General features: G+C 48.6%; 1 protein-coding gene across 1 annotated transcript; it reads left to right on the top strand.

The window, feature by feature from the left end:
- The first annotated feature begins 956 nt into the window (after positions 1–956).
- On the top strand, positions 957–21,461 carry TTC1 (tetratricopeptide repeat domain 1). The gene is made up of 8 exons (XM_009091548.4): positions 957–1,038; positions 1,766–2,092; positions 10,149–10,209; positions 11,304–11,416; positions 11,601–11,637; positions 13,385–13,533; positions 15,447–15,501; positions 20,890–21,461. The coding sequence occupies exons 2-8, from the start codon at positions 1,775–1,777 to the stop codon at positions 21,021–21,023; spliced, it is 867 nt and encodes a 288-aa protein (XP_009089796.1). The 5' UTR covers positions 957–1,038; positions 1,766–1,774; the 3' UTR covers positions 21,024–21,461.
- Positions 21,462–22,541: the final 1,080 nt, after the last annotated feature.

The raw sequence follows: 22,541 nt of genomic DNA on the forward strand, positions 1-22,541 counted from the left end.
CCAAGGTGTTGTTCCATCCCCTGGCACAGCTCAAGCCTCCTTTTGGGGCCAGATTTGGAACACCTTTATCACTTTAATGTTGTACAAACCCAGAATGGGGTGTGAGGCTGAGCAAGAGGAGCATCATCCCAAAGTTCCAGGGGAAAACCCAAATATTCCTGAGCTGTACAAACATGAAATGTCGATGGGGAGAAGCAGGTCCTGGGGATCTCGTGGGGTTGGACACGGCCAAGAGCTGGGGCTGCACCTGGATCAGGGAAGTTCCTGGGATCAGTCCAGGCTGGGGAGGCACAGGTGGACAGTGAGGGGGTGGGGGAGAGCTGGACAGGGAAAAGGAACCCCTGCACCCCGGGCTGATCTGCAGTGGGCAGCAGGAAGGGATGGGGATTGTGCCCGCAGGTGAGGCCCCACCTGCAGAGCTGGCCCAGCACTGCCCGGGGCTGGAGCTGCTGCAGCCAAGGATGAGCAGGGGATGGAGCAGCTCTGCCGGGGGAAAAGGCTGGGACAGCTGGGATTGCTCACCTGGAGAGGAGAAACTTTGGGGTGAGCTCAGTGTGGCCTCACAGTGCCTGAGGGAGCCAACAAGAAACACGGAGAGAGACGGTTTGCACCTGGGCGGCCATGGGGAGAAAGAGGTCACGAGCGGGACGGGGCGCCTGCCCCCGCCTGCCCTCACCTGCCCTCACCTGCCCCCGCCTGCCCTCACCTGCCCTCACCTGTCCCCACCTGCCTCCACCTGTCCCCACCTGCCTCCACCTGTCCCCACCTGCCTCCACCTGTCCCCACCTGTCCCCACCTGCCCTCACCTGCCCTCACCTGCATTCCTCTTCCCTCGCCTGCCCGCACCTGCCCTCCCTCACCTGCCCTCACCGGTTCTCACCGGTGCTCTCTGACGTCACACTAGAGAACTACAGTTCCCGGCATGCCTCGCGCGCGCCCCGCTCACGCCCCCTCACCCATTGGCTGCCGCTGCCGGAAGCGGCACCCTCGTGCCGGGGGCGTGGCGGAAGCCGGAAGCCGGAAGTGCGGCTGGCGCAGGTGAGTGCGGGCCCGGGGCCCGGGGGTCTGGTCCGGCCCGGCCCGGGGGGACCCGGCGGGACCGGGGGCGATGGCCCTGATCTGAACGGTCCCCTCCGCTCCAGGCAGCGCCGGGCGGGCGCTGCGAGCCGGGCACGGCGCCCCGGGGGTCGTGGTGGGGCTGGAGGGGCCGCGCCGGGCCAGCCGTGCGGGGTGCGGGGCTGGCCCCGGGACCCGAGCTCGGCAGTTCCCGCACTCACGGGCGCAGTGCCCCGGCCCCGTGTCTCTGCACGGGACATGGAATCCGGGGATGTTGCCCCCACCCCGAGAGATCCGAATTTCCCTTAGGGATGTCAAGAGCACTTTAAAGATTTGTAAATGTGGATAAGAGAAATTAAATCATTAAGTACATGTAGATGTGTATAAATATTCAAGGGGAGGGGGCAGAGCAGGCTCTGCTCCAGGGCCCTGCAGTGGCACCAGGTGGTGAACCCAGCAATTCCCCTGCCCAGGAGGCAGAGCTGCTGCCCTGGGCAGTGCCCAGCCCTGTGCAGAGGCCAGAGAGGGGCTGGAGTCTCCTCCCAGGGGTGTTCCAGAGCCCTGGGTTTGGGAATGCAGGGGGGGGCCCAGTGACCCCCTGTGCTCCCCTCCAGCCTCACCTCCCAGGTGCTGGGATTTGTTTGCTGAAGAGTCTGTTAATGATGATTACTGAGTGTCACTCCTTTCTCATTGCCACAACTCCTCCCAGGAGCCCAGCATGGAAGAATTTAAAGCTGCAAGCCCACTTGAGGAGTCCCTGAATCGCCTGAAGCTGTCGGATCAGAAGACTCCAGAGAGTGGCCCCAGAGATGCCCAGCACCTCCAGAGCCTGGGCAGTGGCTGTGCCCCCTCCCCAGGCCAGGACCCCACAGAGGAGTGTTTCCATGACTGTCAGGACTCCTTTGGGGCCAAAGGAGCTGTGCTGGATGATGAAGGCAACGTTCAGGATGACGGGAGTAGCTCCAAGAAGCAGACAGAGCTAGAGGAAGAATACTTGCTAGAACTAGAGAAAGATATGCCAGAGGAGGAGAAACAGGTAATGCAGAGCACAGTGCTGGTGTGCCATCATCTGTGTGCAGGTGTGAGGTGATCTGTGTGCAGGCAGTGCAGGTGTGCAGTGATCTGTGTGCAGGTGTGAGGTGAACTGTGTGCAGTGTTTGGAGTGCTCTGGGGCTGACACAGAGGCACCTTTAAATCCCTTGAGTGTCTGGTTTGACTGTTCTAAATCCCCTCTTTTAGGAAACAAATGTTTGTGCCTTTCCTTGCTGCTCTTACTCCTCACGTTCCAGGGCAGGCTTTGTGTGCCTCCAGCTCTGGGTGGGGTGGCTGTGACTCAGAAATTAGTAATTTCAGCAACAAAACTCTCCCTGTTCCTGCTGTCACTGTCTGTGCATCCCTTGGTTTCCCCTGAGTGCCTGCAAGGTGCCTCTCCAAAACTCAGCAGAGTTCAGATGAAAGGTTGGGTTTGGGAATCCAGAGAGCAGGGGTTCAGTTGGAATAGATCCCTGTGGATTATTGGGGCTTTAATCAAACAAAACCACATTAAATGTGTGGGATTGTTTGCTTTCGCTGCTGTCACATTGGACAAACTCATCCTGCAGCAGGGAACAAACAAATGCAGTTTTTCATCTGTGGAACCAATCTTTGTGTTAATATAGAAGTTCCTTGAGGGGGAAAAGCAATCCTGGGGAAGGACAACATGGGTAGAGTCTCCTTGCAGTAGGAGTGAGACTGAAAGTACTTCTGGTCTGTGCTGGAGCTGGTGGGAATCCCTTTGGATCCCAGTTTGGGCTCTGAAGGGGCAGAATGATGCTGCCAGTTGTAATTCACTACAATTCAGTGGTGAAGAATGGGGCCTGGCAGTGTCAGGAGGTGTCCTGGGGCATCCTTTGGAGGATTTTAGTGCAAACCCCTGCCCAGAGCCAGGGGCATCTCTGGCACAGCCCCTCTGGCTGCCTGTGCTGCTGTTTACCTATCCTGGGAACTTTTGTTCTGTGTTTAATTAGAATTTCCTTTATTGCAGAGCCCTGAGCATCCTGGAGTCCCTCTGGGAAGTCAGGGTGTTGATGTTGCTGCTGTAGGAAAGAATTTGTTTGATGTGGGGGTTTTTGCCCAAAACAGGGCATTCTCCAAATGCATCTCTCAGGTGCTGAGCAGAGGGCAAAAATCCTTCCTTGACCTCAGACACAAAAATCATTTCATTGCCCTTGGGTTTTTTCCAGTGTGAGTGAACAGTCCCTTACTTCTCCTCGTGTTCATTCCTGTCCAATGAGGAGCACTGTCATGAGTCACACTGGGGCTGCAGCACCTGCCTGGGACTTGAGAGCCTCAGAGAAAAACTGCTGAAAACTGGGGGGAAATTGTTCTGGAACTGAGCTCTGAAAAGAGCAGCAAGCCTGACAATTGGCTGTGTGAATTTTCCTGCTGTTCCTGGTTTGGGTGTATTTTTAGATAATCATCTCATTTTGCACATGGATCTTTGCCTGCTGTCAAATGACCAAAATAATTGGGAATGTTGAATCTTGGCACTCAGCTTTGTGGGACTCCACTGAAAGGGGCTAAGGGAGTGCAAAACAACAACTGCTTCAAACTGGGAAGGTTTCCTCAGAGAAAGGCTGGAGGCAGCTGCAGCTCTCATCTTTCTGCAGGTTTATTTCCAGTGGTGTTGAGCAATTCTGCCCTTCAGGGTGGTTTGTGATTTCAGCTACCCAAACTGAGGGATTCTGTCTCTCACCAGCACCACAAGTACTGCATCAGCAGGTTTTTATGTTCCATTGAGAGATTTCTGAATCTTGCAGGTTTTCAGATGTAGTTTTTTTTCTCTAGCAAACTATTGCTGGTATCTGATACAAGCAGAGCTGCAGAACTCTGCATGCAGAGCAGAATCAGGATCTCAGACAGTTGTGACAGCCACTGGAGTGGCCCCTTCCATGATCTCCCTGTGGCCAGGTCACTCCTCAATTGCTGCTCCAACTCTGCTCCTTGTACTTGCTACTGATGGCCATGAATTTATTTTTCAAAGTGAAACATTCTGTATATTCTGATTATAAAAGATTCTGTTAAATGCTGCAGCTTTTAAGGAAAAGTCCTGCAGCCCTAGTCTGAAATCAGTGCTGTAAATTCATTTACTCAGAACTTTTTAAGCCTCCTTCCAATGATTCAAAAGGTTGGGTTTTTTTGGAGAAGGGCAATGTGATTTTTTTATTTATTTTTTATTGCAGCTGCAGCAAATGAGACAGAAATAGTCAGAAGTGGTTTTTGGCTGCTGAGGTGGGGAGCAGCCTCTCAGCAGTCCTTGCTGGGTCATTGTGAGCACTCAGGGGCAGTGGAGCTCTGAGGGTGGTGGCTCACAGGGAAATCAAGCTGGATTTTTAGATGCAGGGCAGTGCTGGTTGAAGCAGACAACAAACAGCAGCCTGGTGCTGGCACCTGGGGAGATGGATTCGATCTGGCTGCTTGTCTAAAGCACTAAAACTCCCCAGGAACTGTGCTGCAGCACCAGCCACAAACTGTGGGCTCAGGGCACAAGGAGAGCTGGGCATGAGCCCTGCTCCAGCCAAGCTTGTGGAGTTACACCTCCTGAGGTTGGGGTTTTTGTTACAAAACCCATTGCTGAGTTCAGCAGCTGGAATAAATGGGCTCTGTGGGGGTTGGTGTTCAGTAAAGGGCTGTAGGAAAAGCCTCTGGTTTATTCTGGAGATGTAAAGGCAGATCCTGGGCCTGGCTCTGGCTGTTTCAGATTCCAGCAGCTCAGAGTAAAACACTCACCTGTGCAGAGGCTGCTGCAGAGCTCAGAGGGAAGGAGCCAGGGGGGGATTGTGTGTTTTCCCTAATTACATTTCAGGAGTCCCACCCAGGGAGATTTCTGATGTTAAGCAGCAGGATTCCTTCCAGGGAGACAGCAGGGATACCCTGAGAAATCTTCTGTGAACAGAGAAGCAAAATAAGAACTTGCAGGGATATTAAGACACAAACCTGTAAGAAGTTCTCAAAACCAGAGCCTGGTTCCTTGCCTGGGCTTGCACCTCTGAGCTTTTTAAGGATTGAAATTCACCTTTGCAGGGTTTGGTTGTTGTTTCACAAGGCTGCTGCTGCTGCCTCAGCAGAGGCACTGAGCAGCAAATTGCTTTTGATGCATTCCAAGCAGATTTTCTGGCTGCTTGTCAGTGACAGTGATGGCTTTGACGTGGGGCTGCTCTGCAGAATGACTCTGAGGACACCCAGCAGCTGTTGCAGGGTCATTGTTCAGCCTGGCCAGCTCTGAGGGCCACCCTTTCATGAGGAGTTTATCCAGTGCAGGACTCCCAGTCCCTCAGCTCCTCCATCGTGGCAGATGCTGTCCTGTCCTGTGGCAAGGGCTTCAGCACCTGGCCTCTAATTTTGGGCATGCCAGTGTTCTGTGAGACACTCAATAAATACCCAATATTCCTCCTGAGCAGTTCCTTCTCTGGCCTCTCCATGTGCCCTGGATCTGCAGCTGGCTGAATCACAGTTCCTGTTCTGACAGCAGGAAATGGGTCACCAACACAAGCAAGAGGAGATTCTTGAGGAGTGTCTTGTGAGCAGCTCTGTAAGAATGTGGTAGCACTGAATTTCAGAAATAGGATTGTTGAGTGATGCTTGAGATTCTTGCTGGGCTAAACAGTAAAATTTCCTTTTTTTAACCCCCTTGTTTTCTGCAGGCTCTAGGATATGTTAGAGAACATTGTCTTAGTGAAGACATTTCCTTTAAGCTGCCCCCTCCTCACCCTTCCTTTCCTCCCTGTGCTTTTGGGCTGATCCCATTGTTTTCCATAAGGGGAAGCTTCTGTATAGAATTGAACATCCTGTCACATGTTCTGAGTTAAAGCCTGGAGAAGAACATTTGAGCAGTAAATCTGTATCTGCTGGAGTCATTAATTGCAAGAGCTGGTGAGAAGAATTTGAATAAAAGCTGGAATTAGAATCTCCCTGTGTGATTTATAATTCTTTGAGTTTTAAACAAACAAAACTCTTTTGCTGAGTGGCAATTTAATAGGAAGAGGGAAAATTCACCCTTCATGTCCCTTTGAGTGCTGCTGTCTGATTTGACTCCTGTGCTCAGTTGTGCATTTCTGTGGCTGCTGTCACATCCAGGCCTTGCCCCTGGTGCTGATGGGTTTGTGGGCAGCTCCTCTCCCTGCCCGAGGCTGTTCCTCTGCACACCAGGGATCAGTGGCACTCTTGTCACTCAGGAAGGGCCACACTTAGGCTGGGCTTAACTGGAGCTGGCAGGGAGGGCTGTGACCTCCTTCCCTGGTCTGGCAGTGCTGCTTCCAATTCCATGGGGTTTGGTAGTAGAAGGAGTAAATTCTGTTCCATGGAATCCCAGGGAGCAGGGCCAGGCCAGGTCCATCCCTGCCAGTGCCCTGGCACCTCCCAAGTGCAGCTTAGGGGGTTTGGGGGTGTCTCCAACCTTAAACTGAAATCCATAGCCTGGGATGCAGGGTAGAGCAGTAGCTTCCCAAAACTGCAGGGGGAAGCAGACAGCTGCTAATGAGTGACTGAGCAGCGGGACTGGCAGCTGAAAAATGCATTCCTGATCTGTTTGAAATTCCAGTTTGTGTGCCCCCTCTGAACTGCAGGAATTTGGATGTCCCTGGTTTGGGTGACCTTCCCAAGGGACTGAGGGGCAGGCTCACTGGAAGTAGAACCTCTCCAGAACTGGAGGCAGGAACAGCTCCCAGCAAAGGGAAATCAAGGGATCAGTCCCAGCACAACAACAGCCAGAGGAAAGGTTGAGGGCAGTGTCACAAACTGAGGCCCCACTGGCTGCTCAAGGATTTCACTTCAGTGCACTTCCTGTTGCATTGCTCACTTCCCAAGGAAACAGGCAATATATAGGTTGCTGTCTTCTCTAATAATGTTTTCATTATTATAAAACTTATATTTAATATCTAAATAAAATTTATTTATAATTATATCATTATAAATAAATGCTATAAAATTCTATTTTATATCATGTTTTTCTTGTTAACCCTGAGTGTTTTGGCAGAGCAGCTGAGGTGCAGGGACTGTGTGGGATTTAGGTTTGTACTTTATTGTCACCAGGCCAGGCTGTCCCTTGTCATGACTTGAGATCACCTCCAGCAGCCCTGGCTTTGCCAGGCAGGTTTGGGTTGAATACAGATTTTTTCTGAGTAGGGGATTGGAATTCAGTATCCAAATTGAAACATTTCCAATCAGATCCTGTAAGAATCATCCCCAGTTACATTCAGTTATTTCTTCTGAACTTCAAAAAATATTTAAACCACATCACAATCAGTGCCTGCCGTGCAATTTGTCATCTTTGCATTCCTAAAATTCACAAAAACCCCCAAACCCTCAGGTTTTGCTGTCACTGAAGAGCAGAAAATCCTTCACTGGGGAGCTGTGGCTGCCTGCAGGGCCGTGTGTGAGCAGCCCCAGGGCAGGAGCAGCCCAGGATGGCTTTTCCTGGGATTCTGGGATTCAGGCTGACCTCATTCCCTGCCAGGGAGGGAGGGAGGCAGCTCCTGGGGTGTGGGGGGGGACACTGTGCACATCCCTCGGGACTGATCCCTCCCAAAGCTGCTGGGAATTCACCAGGGCAGGGCTGGAGTGCTCTGGGCTTTTCCCTGCATCTGAACAGCTTCTCCCAGCCTCCCTGCAGCTGAAATGGAAATCCTAGGAGTTGTTCTGTGCTAGGAATTTCTGCTCCAGGAATGTCTGGGTGGAGGAATAAATAATGCATTTATTTCACACCCAGCCTGCTTTGCAGGGCAGTGCCTTTAGCATGTGAGGGGCTCATCCATTTTTCATGCTCTCACATTTTGTGGAAAAGCCAGAGGAATTGGCTTTGAGATGTTGCTTCTTGGTCAGTCATACCTGAAATGCAAATCCATCGATGTGCAGGAGGTTCCCTGCAGACTTCTCCTTTTTAAAAATACTTTGGCCACTCAGTTTGGAAGTGAAACCCATAAACCAGGGATCTGTTGAAAATGTTGGTCAGGCTCTCACAGAAATGCAAGTTTTGAGCCATTGCTGCTTTGCAGGAAGCAGAATAAATTACAGGATCATGCACAGAGCTCTTAAAAGTGCAGCTTTGTTGTTTTTCCTTTTAGCCCTTTTTTAATATAAAGCTTATTCTTTTGAAGCTTTCTTGCTGCAAATCACTTTTTATATTAGCATTTAATGCATAATTAGGGTAAACATGTAATATTTTAAAATAATTTGGATGAAATAAACCAAATATTGATAATACAGGTGAAACTTTTCATCCAGCATCCCTTGATTCCAAGGTTTCTGCCTCAGGACTGCTGTGAACATGCTGTAGTTGTGTTGATAATAAAAATCCTTTCATTCTTGTGGAGCTGTAACTGAACCCTGTGCAGCAGAGAGTGCTCGTGGCACTGAAAGGCCACTTCTAAATAGGTCATGAGCAATGAAGTCAGTGGGGTTTGTGTTTCAGGCAGCCCTTCCCCTCACTGAGGGCATCTGTGGAGATCTTTCCAGCAGGATCCTCATCTCAGGCCTGCCCTGTGCTCAGATGGGGCTGCTTTGTTCAGAGCCACGAGAGGTTGGGATCATTGTCACCCTTTGTGCACTGCAGAATATTTAAAATGCCTTTTTGTGGGGTCCAGGCAGGAATTTCTGTCTGCTCCCTGGAAAATTGGGGTGTAGCAGTTTCCCATTCCCTGTGCTGAGCAGCAGAGTTCTGCATTACACAGAGATTTGGGATTTTCATGCAGCCTGAAGTGTGGAATTTGGCTGTTCATGTTTAGAAAGCACCTAGTGTGTCCCTTGGGGTGTTGTGGAAGGGCTTGGGGGGTTGGTCAGCCCTCCCCAGGCAAAGGCACTTCCCGAATAATTGGGCATGGTTTGTGTGCCCTGTCTTCTGTGGGGCTTCTTTAAAATGTGAGCAGGGATGGCTATTGGAAAAGCTGATAAATAGGCAACAGGAACAAATGTGATGGTCTGGGCATGTATCAAAGGGGTCAGATGAGATTCTGCTGAGGAATTCCTGCCATGACTCAGTGTCCTTCCACTGAGGCTGATCTGTTCTCAAGGTGTGCCAGTGGTCAGTGGAATCAATTCCCAAAGCCACAAAAGCAGGAGGGAGAACCTGGGATTTTGAGCTGTTTGTCAGCTCCTTGGCATAGCTGGGAGCTGCTGCAGTGCTCCACACTCTGTACTATATTTAGCTGTTTCCAAGGAGATGTTCTGTGTGATATTGATAATTGCATTAATCCTTGATTCACACAATCTGCAGGAAAGGAAACTGCTCCTTTTCCTACTGTTGGCTTTTTAATTGCTCAGTGATCTGTCATTTACAGACACCTCCAGTGAAGTCCTTTGTGTGCTGGGAGAAAATCCAGTGCTCCAAGGATGGTTTCTGTAGCACTCCTGAGCTCTGTGGTGTTCCTGCCCTTGCCTGCTTTGTTGCAGGAATGTCTGCAGTGTCAGGGGGTGGCAGGGATGGCTCGGGGACATCCTGGGTTTTCTGTGTCACAGGCTGGGAGCCTGAGCCTGGCCTCCCCTTGTGCCAGGATGTTCATGGTTGAGAACACAGCTCTGCTCACACATGCAGTTCTCACTGCACAAAGAACCTGCTTCTGGGCCTTCACTTACTCCCCCTAAGAAATCTTTCAGGGCAGAAATCTTTCTCAGCCTGGACCTTTTCCTTGTGCATCTCTGAAAATAACCAGATTTGCTGAGGTGAAATTATTTCAAGCAAAACTTGAGAGACTTTACATTTAAAATATATTCTGCACAGTTGACCTGCTGTGAGTGAATTAAATGGAATTGGAAAGGAGAAGCAAAGAGCCAGTAAAAGCTGATGTGTTGGTTTAGAGCATGGAATTCTCCATGGATGCTCTCCCTGCATCCTGGTGGCTGTGGAGTGGAGCTTTTTAATTGCCTTCCTGTTACACTCCAGTGTTTCATGGATATAGAAAGTATTTCATGTCACAGGGTCTACAAGCAGATCTTGGCAGAGTTAAAACTCTTCAGGTTCTGTTTTATTCTGCTTCCCTTCCATACTTTATTTGGAACTGCAGCTGACCTAGTTGCTCATTTCAGTGAAATACTCTGAGACATTGTCTTTCCTTTTGCAGAAAAGAAGAAAGGAGAGCACGGGGCTGAAGGAGAAAGGAAATGAGCACTTCAAGAAAGGAGGTGGGTTGGTCATGTCTGAACACCCTGTGGGTGTTAGAGAATCCCACATTAGTCTTGAGCCACCCTGGGGGTGCTGCAGGAAGCTCTGAGGAAGACCTCACACCATCCTTGTTGAATTTTATCACCTCTTGCATTTTTTATCCAGCTCTAGACAAGAGACAGAGCTATCAGAGCTCCTTTAGAGTTGTTTAAATCCAAAGGTTTGGATACTAAAGCAGGATTCCCATGAAAGCTGAGTGTGTACATACAAAACCATGGATTTTGGACTGCCTTCCCAGAGCCAGGATTTCTTTCACTGATCAAAAAAGGCTTCCCCGGGGCTCTCAGTTGGGCTGATGGTTGTGCTTAGAACTGATGCAAGTTCTGGGGCTCTGTACTGTCTTGGACCTTTATACCCTGATTTTAGTGAACAAACACAAGGGAGGAAGTGGTTTTGACACCTGCCTTTGATTGAATCTGCTGTGGGTGGAGGATTCCCAGAGAAAGCGGGAATTGCAGGTTCCTGCCTCCCTCAGTCAGCAGGACACAGGCAGGGAATTTGTGTGCCCTGGGGCTGGAGATGCCTCATGGAGTCCTAAGGGAACACAGCTCTGGAATGATTGAACACAGCTCAGAATGATCCCCAGCTCTGGAAGGCATCAGGGAGGGCAGGAGGGAAGTGCTCAGCCCAGGAGGGCCACAGGCCTGGAGTGTTGCTGGAGTCTCACCCCTGGCCTCTCCTTGCCAGCCCCTCTGATCTTTCAGTCAGGTGAAGATGATATGGCCATAAAAGCTCCCTGCAGCTGCTCTGAGCAGTGCAGTGACAGCTTTCAGCACTTCATCCAAAGGAGTTCCACCTCTGCTCAAAGAGGAAACAATGTCAGGGATGGGAATTACATCCACATCCTGCTGCACTCATTGCATTCAGCTCAGTATATTCCTGCTTTAATTAGCAAAATTAAGTAAATCCTAAAATAATCAATTGTATTTATGAACTCAGTAATGATCTTTGATTCTGGTGTCACATCACCAGATACTGAGAACTGTTTCCCAGGGAGCCCTGGGGTTCAGTGGTTTGAAATGAATGGTTTGGTTTGGGTTTTGTTGCTCTGCAGACTATGGAGAGGCAGAAGACTCCTACACCAAGGCTCTGCAGATCTGCCCAGCCTGCTTCCAGAAGGACAGGGCTGTTCTGTTCTCAAACAGAGCTGCTGCAAAAATGAAACAGGTCAGTGCTGCCTTCATTCTGTGTCACACTGGACTGAGTCCGGCACAAATGCAATGGTGAAGTGATCAGAGCCCTCCAGGACCATCCCCACCCTGACCCCAGCCCAGAGCACTGAGTGCCACCTCCAGGGCTGGGGACATGAAGAAATATGACTTCAATCTAACAAAACTGTTTTGTGTTCTAGGACAAGACAGAGGCTGCCCTGAGTGACTGCACCAAAGGTACTTTTTCCTCTCTGTGCTGTCCTTGTGCCAGATTTTTGTACATAAATTGTGTCATTTAGTGCCTTTACTGCAGAGCTGTAATTTTGGGCATAAGGGTCTTTAAAGAATTGTACAGAAAACACCTGATTTGTATTACTTATTTTGTAAAATGTCTGTCAAACCTTTCCTATCTGCAGTAATTTACTTTCTATTCTCTAGTACCGTAAGGCTGCAGTTTGTACTTGTTTTTAAGAGGAAAGTCTTTTCTGTGGAAACTGTTTCGCACACCTGTGATTTCAAACCCACTTCCACCTGCCATCCCCCCCAATCCTGGTTTAATCCCAGGTTCCAAAGAACTCTGAGGCTTTATAGAGTTAACAGCATTATCAAATCCCTTTCCTGCACAGCTTTTGCTTTGTCACCAGGGCTTATGTTCCCCTGTTCCTGCCCTGCACAGTTCTGTCTCTGCACCTTCTGGTGGAATCAGTTCAGCTGTGCTTTGCTTTATTGCTTCCACCCACTCACCCACCCTCGAGTGTTTGTTAAACTCCCTGTGACAGCTGGGGAAAAAATCCAAATTACCAATCAGAGAACTAATCCAGTGGCTGTGTGCCAGCCCTGCCTGCGCAGAAATGGGAGCTGTGCTTGCTGAAAGGGCTCCTGGAGGTACCAAATCCTCCCTGGCCTCTCTCACTGGGGCTTTGCCTGGTTTTAGAGCTGCTGCTTTCTGAAAAACACCTTGAATTTTGCAGTGGCTCAGAGGGAATCAATGTGCTTTGAGCAGGGAGACTTCAGCTGCCAGGGCCTGACACTCCCCAGGGACTGGAGCACAGCAGAGCAATTCAGTCACCTGCAGCTTGCTGACTGTGCCATTGCCTTTGTCCTTGCCAGAAGATAAACTGGAATATTCACCTGGATAATCTGAGATATAATTGTCCCCAGAACCATTTTAATGAGCTGGGAATTATAAAATGGACAGACCTTTTTCTGTGGTGAAAGATCTTTCACATTCCGTGTTTCTGAGGTGAAATCTTTCACATTCCCAATTTCTGTGGTGAAATCTTTCACATTCCCTGTTTCTGTGGTGGGAAATGGATGAAGGAATTCTTGAGGAATTACCATGTGGGGGTGACTGCTGAGTTTAGCATTCAGTCTGAACTGCCATTGCAAAGAGCCCTGGCTGCCAAGGGAATGAGGGGAGGAAGAGCTGAGATTCAGTCAGGATGCCCCTCTGCCAGCTCTCAGGGCTGAAATCACTGTTTGTGCATTCCCAACACAACCTGAACTGTTTGATATTAAATTCAGAAGAGCTCCAGAAATTCTCCTGGAGTTTGTCTCCACTTGAACTGAGATAAGCGTGGCAAGGCTGATTTTCCCTGCTGTGTGTGTCTGGAGGGATGTTTAACTTTAGCTGCAATCTAATAATAGCCACTTGTTAAACACACAAAAACTGAAATATCTTGCAGGTCCTTAAAGTTTCTGTAGCATCACTCAGAATCCCTGCATGGATAGGATTGCACATTTAAAGCTTTGTGATCATAAATCACTTCCATCTGTGAGAGATTGTGGACATTAAATGAAATATGATCATGAGACTGTCCCAGGCAGCTGCTTCTGAATTCCAGCTTAGCTTTAAGCTGTGCCTCTGCTTGATCCTGAGTTACATTCTAAGGACAACTTACAAATGTAATACACACTTGAGAATTTATTTGAGGGCTGGAGAAATGTTTCAAGTACAATCCTGGGCTTTGCTTTTGTTTTGCAGCTGTGGAATTAGACCCTCACTATGTCAGAGCTTTGCTGAGGAGAGCAGAACTGTATGAAAAAACAGAAAAATTAGATGAAGCTCTGGAAGATTATAAGGCAGTCCTAGAAAAAGACCCCTCAGTTCATCAAGCCAGAGAAGCTTGCATGGTAAGCTTAAGCCTTTCAGTGAACTTTGGCCTAACTTATTTATCCTTATTTTGGTTCAGCTTCACACCAGTGAACCTGCAAAGGATTCTGCCTCAGAAGGAAAAAGAAACTCACATGCATCACCTGCAGATTTGTCTCTAAACCCACTCTGAATATGTTGTTACAAAAATCTTCTTGAAAGGCTTAATTGTTTTAAGTCTCCATTTGGGAAAATAAATCATTAGCAGTGATTGTGCCCCCCTTTTCCCCACACTGTGGTGTTGTAAGTGACAGATTAGGAACAGCTTTTATGGCATATTAGGCAAGAAACCTTGCCTGGAATGATTTCCTGGGGGACTGGATCAGTTGCACTGATGGCAGAAAATATTCTGCTTAACTGTGTGAGTGCTGTTGGTGGTGAGGGGTGACCCCATAAAACAGCTGAGCTCCCATAGAGGACCTGGAGCTGGGCTGGGGCTTCCCCTGGGCCAGGAGCAGCTCCCCAGGGAATGGGCACAGCCCAGAGCTCCAGGAGGGTTTGGACACTGCTCCAGGGATGCCCAGGCTGGGGTTGTTTGGGGAGTCTGTGCAGGGCCAGGAGCTGGGCTGGATGATCCTGGTGGTCTCTTCCCATTGAGGATAATTCAGGATTCTGAGTCAGACCCTCAGGGCTGGCTGCTTCTGTTCAGGCTGGTTGGAGCCCCAGCACTGTCCTTGGACCCCTGCAGAGCCAGGATGTTCTCCCAGTGGCTGTGCCCTGATGATCCCACAGCAGAGCCCTTGCCCAGCCCCAGCAGGGAATCCCCAGCAGTGCTGCTGCTCCTTCAGGCCCAGTTCAGAGTGCTCAGTGTTTATTCCTGGTTTCTGTGCCTGGGCAGTGCAGAGGGTGGGCTTCACCCCCTCCTGCTCCCTGAGCTCCCTTGGCTAGGAGAGCCTTTGGCTGCAGAGCCCTTTACACAAAATGCCCTCAAATTGCCCTGCCCTGGCATTTGCTCTGTTCTGCTTTCAGCTGGTCCTTGTCAGATTTGAGGGAAGAAGCAAACTATTGAGAGTGAAGCTTAAAACTCCCTTCTTGAAAACCTGTTAAGGAAATCCTGACAGCTATAATTTTACACTTTTCAAATATTCATCATAAATCTCTAAATTTCATAATGAAACCCCTCAAGTTTCAGCTGTTGACTCCACATGCCTGGTTACATCTCGAACCTGGAGGATTTGCTCTGTTGTCAGGTAAAAGTGTCTCTGCTTTGCAGGAATATCACTGGATCTTTTCCCCCTCACTGGCAATGAAAATGATGCCTCCAGAAAATCTGCAAATGGGCCTCATTCACAGTTAGAGTAAATCTTCCTCCTCCCTGCCCACAGGAATGATCTCACACTGCTCTAGGGAATGTCATGACCCTGTTAAATGAGAGACTAAAATATGAAATGCACAATAGTTCTTTGATTCCTGATTTGGTACCTGCTCCAATACCTGAGCACTGTTTGTATTTCAGGAGTGCAGAGCTGGGGTTCTGATTTCAATCCTCAGTTATTTTTCAATGCCAGACTAAGCAGTTTGGAATTATCTTTGTGCTCAAATCACCCCTATTGCTGCTTTCCCATAAAGTTTCATTATATGGAAGCAGTGGCTAGGTTTGGGTTTTCACAGGTGTGTAACTGTTGGGAGAATTTTGGCCTCCACACAGTTTTTGAGGGATTTTAGGGCAGATGAAGTGATTTTCCAGAAGCAGCTGTAGTCTGGGATAAGTATCACAGACACCAGTTAAAAATGGGTGTCCATAAGGGTATTCCTGGAGTGGGAGATGCTGAGGCTCTGCATTAGCAGTGTTCTGGAACTGCACACCAGGATTTGTGTCTGTCACTGCTGATGTCCAAAATGAGAGCATTAGTGAAAGCAGGGATCTGATTCCAGTTTTTCTCTCTCTCCACAGAGATTACCACAGCAAATTGAGGAGAGGAATGAAAAATTAAAGAAAGAAATGTTGGGTGAGTAGCATGTACTGCCATAAAAACCTTCATAATCTACTAGAAAAAAATGCATTAATAGAATATCTTGTATAAAATTTAAAGGAGGTAAATCTGAAAGGAAATATTTGTTCAGTGTTAAACAAGACTCCTGATTTCTTTGTAATTCTCAATTGCTTGGTTTCACCTTCAGTAAATTCGAGATAAGGAATTCTCCCATGCAGAAAAGGCCATGAGTTCCATTTAAAGAAAGAAAACTTAAAACCTTCTAAAACAATTTCATATTGGTGTATGTAAGAGCTGGGGAAGGTGGTTTGACACAACCCAAACTGCTCAGCCCTTTCTCCCTGCAAATGAGCCCTCAAAGCAAACATTCCCATGAAAGGGATAAACCAGAGCTTTCACTAAACCTGTGCCTAAAGGAACTCCCCCAGCTGGGATAACTGGGCATGTTTGATCTGGGGGCTGAAGAAATAAATGTGATTCTTTCTGTAGCACTTCCAGCCCAGAGACCTCCAAGCATTCGTGTTTGCCTTGATTTATTCAGCATTTCATTGCCTTGATTTATTCAGCATTTCATTGCTGTTTGGTTGGAGGCTGACTTGGACCTAGCCTGGTTAGCACCAGGAGTGGAATTACCATTCCTAAGGCAGTGTTTGGCTGCTCTGCAGAAAATCAGGTTAAACAAACTCAGCCTGTCTTTCACACTGATTCTTGGTATATTTGGGAAGAAGAGACTGTTTCAGCTTATGCTGATGTTTCTCTGTAATTTCTTTTCTGCAGCCTCTGATTTGCTCTGGCTTTGTTCTGCTCTGACCTAGCAGAGTGTCAGTGAGGCTTTGCAGAGCTTTACAGGATCAGAGCCTGCTTCCCCCATTGTGCTGAGAACAAGCCCCAAATAAAGCAGGTTAAGGGTGGTGGGGCTATAAATAAATGACAAATGCAGAAAATCTCCGGAAGGATCAGGCCCATTGGTAGGACATGGGATGGGTTTCAGCACAAAGTAATATGAAAATAATTCCTGATCTTTGCTGAACTCTAAAGGGCCTCACTAATCACAAGGGATTTGACTGGAACAGCAAATCCAGCCCCTGCACTGCTGCTTTTTTCCTGGGTGTCAGACTAGGTGGGAGCTCTGTTAACAGTGTTAATACTTTAAAAGTGGCAGTTGAGATTTCAGAACTGGGATGGGCTTCTGGGAACCACTCAGACTGTTTCTGTTGGGATTCTGGAGAGAGAAATCCCTTCTCAGTGATGTCACACAAGGAGTTCAAAGAGTTGGAGAGCCAGACTGAGAGCAGGGTAGGACAACACAGAACCTGTGTTCATCTCCAGCCTCATGTGTGGCAGGGTTGTCACAGCTCTGGTCAAGTAACAATGATGGTGGCAGTGGTGGCTGTGGCTGTCACACAAACTGAGGGGTTTCTACAAAACATTCTCCTGAAATGAAGTCAGGAATGTGGGCAGCTCCTTCTCCTGAGTGTTCCAAGGTTCCCTGTGTGCTGCTGTTAGGGGAGGCAGTGGTGATGCCATGGAGGAAGGAAACACTTCCAAGGTTTGCAAAGTGCTGCAGCTCTGTCTGAGGTCAGGAAAGCCCTGGATGGGGGGGCTTGGATGGAAGTTCTGGAAGGTGTGGGAGAAGAGAAACTCGATGCAATGTGGTGGTTCTGAGATTCCTTTGGATTGTTTTGTTGTACAGTGAATTTGTTTGGAGCTGTTCCCACTTTCCCACCCTTTCTGATGGCATTTCCCACTGCCAGGATGGAGCTGGCTCATGGCACTGTGGCTGGAGCTGGGTGACTGGGCTTGGGCAGCGCCAGGGAGACATTCCTGCCTTCCCAGGGGGCAGCTCAGGTGCCTGGCTTGTATTCCAGACTTTTAGGCTCCAGCACAGCAAGTCTGAGGCATCCTGATAGTTCCAGGCCAGGCCTACTGCAGGAGCACTGACTCTAAACTGAAATTAGGAACAGTGTCCCCGTTTGTGCTTTGGCTCCTTTGGATATTGAGCTGATCCTCAGTCAGTGAATTGGCCTCTTCTCCTGGCTTTGCTGAGCTTTTATCCTTTCAAATCAAACAAGGCCTGGGTTGCTCAGCCATTCCCCACTGTCATGGAACTGGAGCTGTGTACAAACAAAGCCAGATAAATGGAGTGCATCCTCCTCCTTCCCAAGTGTGTTTCCTGTTTCCCAGGGCTGCAGCTCATTTCTGTCAGGGGCTGAACCCCCTGTGCAGTGCTTGTGTGTAAATAACCCAGAGCACACATTCCTGGCTGGATTTCCTTCTGGCCCATGTGACTGCTGAGCTTGATGTCACCAGGAAAATCTTCTTTGTGGCCAGGCCAAGCCCACTGGTGCTGTGTGTCCCCAGGGATCTCCTTTTTGCAAGGCTGACATTTGTATTTCAGTTCTTGCCATGCTGGATCAGCTACTCTACCACTGAAGTTTGCTCAGGATGAAGGGAGCCCTGAGCTCCCATCAGAGAGCTGGACTTGGAGCAGGAGATGAGAAATCCAAGAGGCTTTTCCCTCTGTACTTCTGAGCATCCTCTGCCCCAGTGACTGAGGATGTGAACAGTGACCATTCTCTGGGGTGTTTTGTGTTTCTCTCCTTAAAGCCAACGATTTGCAGTCTTGTTTAGAGGCTTTTATAATTATTGTAATATGTGAGACCACTCCTTTGGGGAGAGGGTGTGAGGAGAGAGGAGCTTTGGAATGATTTTAGCAGTCTGCGGGCTAAAGCTCCTCACCTGGGCCTTCCTGCCCAAAAGAGATTTATTTCTCCAACTACCTGAGATCAGCAAAGACATTTATCAGGCTTTGTGCCTAAAGAATTATGGGGTTTGTTTGGTTTTTTTTTTTCTGTTGACAGTTATGTTGTGTTTGCAGCTGAGCTGCTAAACCCCAACCCTGCACAAGGTGATTTTAAGTAGTTAAATCAGAGCCAAATTACAGTTACAGTTCAGTCCTCATTTACCATTTAGGGAAGGGAGAAGGATTTGCCCTTGCTCTTTTAATTGCTTAAAAATGTTGGTAATACAAGAAGTTACACAGAGAAGAGACCTCATCAGGAAATTTGTCTTTTCTCCAAAAGAATTCTTTACACAAGCAAGATGGAGCTTTTCAACTTCCAAACCTCACATTAGCACCAGCAACTAAGCCAGAATTATTGCCAGAAAGACTGAATAGCAATTAATTTTGGCTGTTACATCTTAATGTAAATTGTGAGTAATCTTTTCCTGCATCTGCCTCTTTCAATAGGGTGTTGAATTGCAGTTTAGGTGAGTAATGAATCACAGACTTCTGAGCCCTAAATTGATTTTTACAGTTCTGTTTTCTTGTTAACCTCTGAATATTTGCTTTGGTGAAAAACCTGAATGTGCTGGAGTTGCAGGTGGAAAATAAACAGGGTGTGTTTGAAAGAAAAAGAGCAAAATGTGTGAGAATAAGGGCAGAGGGAGAAGAGGGTGACCCTGCTTGGGGACAGGGAGTGGTGGAGGCTGGGCAGCCTCTGCAGCTGAGTCCCAGCTCCACGTGGTGCCTTTTCCTTCCTCCCAGCACAGGCTGTGAGGGAGCTTTTCTTTAGCAGGGGGTTGCAGTTCACTACAGCCCTTAATTTAGGGCTGAAAGGAGCTGTGGGAGGAGGAGACAGAGCTCCCCTACAATGCTGGCTCTGTGTGTGCCAGGACAGCAGCAGCAGCTCTGGGCTGGAGTGCCCGGAAAAGCCAAAGCTTTCTTCTGCCTCATGAACAATTAATTCAGTGTGGCTGCCCCAGAGCCTGCCTGGGGAGGAACAGAGCAGGAAGGTGAGCTGGGATGTGCTGCTGGAATTATCATAAATCCCAAATCCCTGCTGTGCTGGGGAGCTGCTCCTGCTGCAGGGTGGGTCCTGAGGCAGTCAGGGGGTGTTTATGGGTTTGGCAAAGAGCATCCAGCTCCCTGCAATTGGAAAAAACCTCTCCAGTGTCCTGCCAGTGAAGCTCTGCTCTCCTGCCCAGCTGCAGGGCTGGGGGGCTCCAGCCATGCCAGATTCTGCAGGATTCTCCACTGAGACACTGCTCAGCCCAGACCTGAAGCTCAGCCCTGGCCAAATGTTTGTCCAGAAGTACAAAAAAACCTCTTCGTGTCACTCAGACAGATGCTACCAAAATGCTTTTATAGCCAAAATGCTCTCAGGGTGCTCCATAAAGGGATGGATGTCATAGTTAATTTATCTTCAACAGGTGTACCTTAAAAAAAATACATAAAGATGTACAAAGAGGTTAATCCTACCTGAGCAGCTGCTGGAGTGACTTTGGTCACATCCCTGAACCACCTCATCTGTGAATTCCCAATAAAAAAATCAAGTTGAAGGAAACTTGTGTCTCCCCACCCATTTGCTTTGGTGGGCTCAGGATAAGGTTGTCTTTTTCCAGACACTGGGAAGAAATCCTTGCTGGGAGGGTGTGAGGCCCTGGCACAGGTGCCCAGAGAGGCTGGGGCTGCCCCTGCATCCCTGGCAGTGCCCAAGGCCAGGTTGGACAGGGCTTGGAGCAGCCTGGGACAGTGGAAGGTGTCCCTGCCATGGCAGGGGTGGAATAGATGATTTTTAAGGTCCCTTCCAACCCAAACCATTCCAGGATTCCACTGCTTCAGTGTGCCCTTGCCCCAGAGGCCCAGGTGAGGTGAGCACAGTGCCAGGGGGTTCTCAGGACTCCAAGCCCCTCCAGGCAGGAATAGCTGTGGCATTCCCAGGTGTTGTTCCAGGCCCTTGGCTGCTGCAGCTGCTCAGTGGATTTTCCATGGCAGCAATTTCTGTTGTCACACTCAGCTCGCAGCAAAACAAAACCCATTCCCTGAGGATCAGTGCAGCTGGGAGCTTTTGGAAAGATGGGGTTTGCCTGGGGAGGCAAACCTTGAGAAGGCTTCAACTTGTCCAAACTTCTGCTTTTCCTTTGGGAAATCTACAATTCTGCATTGAAACCAGGAGGAAAAGAATGTTTTTCTTTGAAAACTGGCCATCTTCTTCCCTTGTGTTGTCATGCCAGGGGTTTGTGTTCAGGCAGCAGTGAAGTTGTTACCTCTGCTTCCTGTTTCACTTTATCTATTCTGTAATTTCTATATAGGATCTTTTTAAAGGATGTCCTTTTGTTGTCCTTTCCCTCTTATAGCAAGATCCATTTTCCAGAGTCAGGAATCACATGTGATCCTTATACTGGCAGGACTTTATTAACTCTCATAACTCTCATACCCTCTGGATATTTGACAGTGATTTTTAATTCCTGCTAAGAGCCTAAATATTAACAAAATGCAGAGATTTCCTCAGCATTTACCTGTGCTGGATAAATCAGCAGGGCTGGGCTGTAGCTGGGTGTAATTCCATGGGATTTTCCTCTGCTCTGCTCTCACTGTGTTCTCTTGGAATGTCACTGCAGGCAAACTGAAGGATCTGGGCAATTTGGTGCTGCGTCCCTTTGGCCTGTCAACAGAGAACTTCCAGATCAAACAGGATTCATCAACTGGCTCCTACTCCATCAACTTTGTTCAAAACCCCAACAACAACAGATAACATGGATTCAGTGTGGCTCTGCACATCCCGTGCCAGGATCCAGCAAACCAACACCATCCACCCCCAGGGCAAGAGGAGACTCAGCCAACTCATTTCCCAGCTTGTGAAATTATTTGCAATGTGGATGTAAAGCAACTCATTCAACTTCTCATAGTGATAACTGTGTCCAGTGTGTGATTTATTCTTTTTTTAATTTATTTTTTCCCCCTTCCCTCGCGGTGTTTGGCTTTTCCAAGAGGCAGTTCCTTGGTTTGGCCCACTCAGTGCTGGCAGCAGCAGCTCAGGGGAATCCAAAGGCTGGCACAGAGGCTGGTGGTGTCCTGGGGATGGGGAGATCAGCAGCAGCACTGCCCCACCCTCAGCTGGGTGGGACTGGCCCCCTGGACACAGCTCTGCCCTGGAACCATGGATCTTCTAATAAAGGCTTGGTACTTCTGCTCTTGGGCTTGTGAGGTTCTTGCCTGGGCTGAGCCCTCCCCAAGGGGGGTTTGGTGTTGAAGGTCCCACAAAAAACACCTGGCAGGACATTCATAGGAAGCAGTGGGGCGTTTGGCCCTGCTTGCAGCAGTGTTGTCATTTAACTTCATGCCACTCTTCTAGCAGTTTGTTTACTGGGTATTAATTTTTCTGAAGGCAGCAATGACATTTTGTGCCTCCCTCTCCATCTGCACACCTTGTAAAGGGACCAACAAATGAAATGTGCTTGTCTGAGATCCGTTCATATTGCAGGGATGCACAGGAGTTGATTGCAGAAGGTCTCCACAGTAACTGGACCTTGAGGACTTGGAAGTTTCTAGAATGAGATGACCTCTGAGGTCCCTTCCAGCCCAAACCAGGCTGTGATAATACAAATATAAATATATGTGTATATATATTTATATATTCTGTTGTAGTGGTTCATCCAGGTTTTGGAGAAGGTGCCTTTTGTAATTCCTGCTTTCCTGGGGTTTATGAGTGCTGAAGTGCTTACTTTGGAGGCAGATTCTGCAGTTGTCTCCATGCAGATTTCAGTACATGATTTAATTAAATAATTACCAGTGGCTGCCTTGGCTATTGGGTGTCATCTCCAATTCATTTCAGGAAGTCTCTGTGTGTCTGAAATTCAGGAGCTGCAGCCTTTCACTGAAAGGAAAAGCCTTTCCAGGCACAGCAGGTTTGGTGCTTTAATGTCATTTTTGTCTCTGCAGCTGTGCAGAGTTGTTTTGATTGTCAAACTCTGTCCTGCTGCATTTTTAGTTTAGTTTTAGTTTAGAGCTGGGGGTTGGATCAGCTGTGAAACCTCTGCTGCCTGAGCTGAACTCTGCAGGGAAGACTCAGTGGCTTGGGATTAGCAGAAATGTTAATAATCTTCCCTAAAATCTGGAGCAATGCAGAGCAAAGGTGCCCAGGCTGCTGCAGGGAGCCCTGGGCAGGGCTGGGCTGGGTTCAGGGGCAGGCCTCAGCACCAGCTGGCTCTGCTTCCACTCACCTGCAGCATCCCAGCACACCCCTGACATGGACAAAAATGGAACCACTTTG

Source organism: Serinus canaria, chromosome 13 (genome assembly GCF_022539315.1).
Source record: "Serinus canaria isolate serCan28SL12 chromosome 13, serCan2020, whole genome shotgun sequence".
NCBI classification, from domain to species: domain Eukaryota; kingdom Metazoa; phylum Chordata; class Aves; order Passeriformes; family Fringillidae; genus Serinus; species Serinus canaria.

Coding starts and splice junctions, on each gene's coding strand:
- TTC1 (XM_009091548.4), top strand. CDS start 1,775: ATGGAAGAATTTAAAGCTGCAAGCCCACTTGAGGAGTCCCTGAATCGC. Junction 2,093..10,148: donor TGCCAGAGGAGGAGAAACAG/GTAATGCAGAGC, acceptor TTCCTTTTGCAG/AAAAGAAGAAAGGAGAGCAC. Junction 10,210..11,303: donor TGAGCACTTCAAGAAAGGAG/GTGGGTTGGTCA, acceptor GTTGCTCTGCAG/ACTATGGAGAGGCAGAAGAC.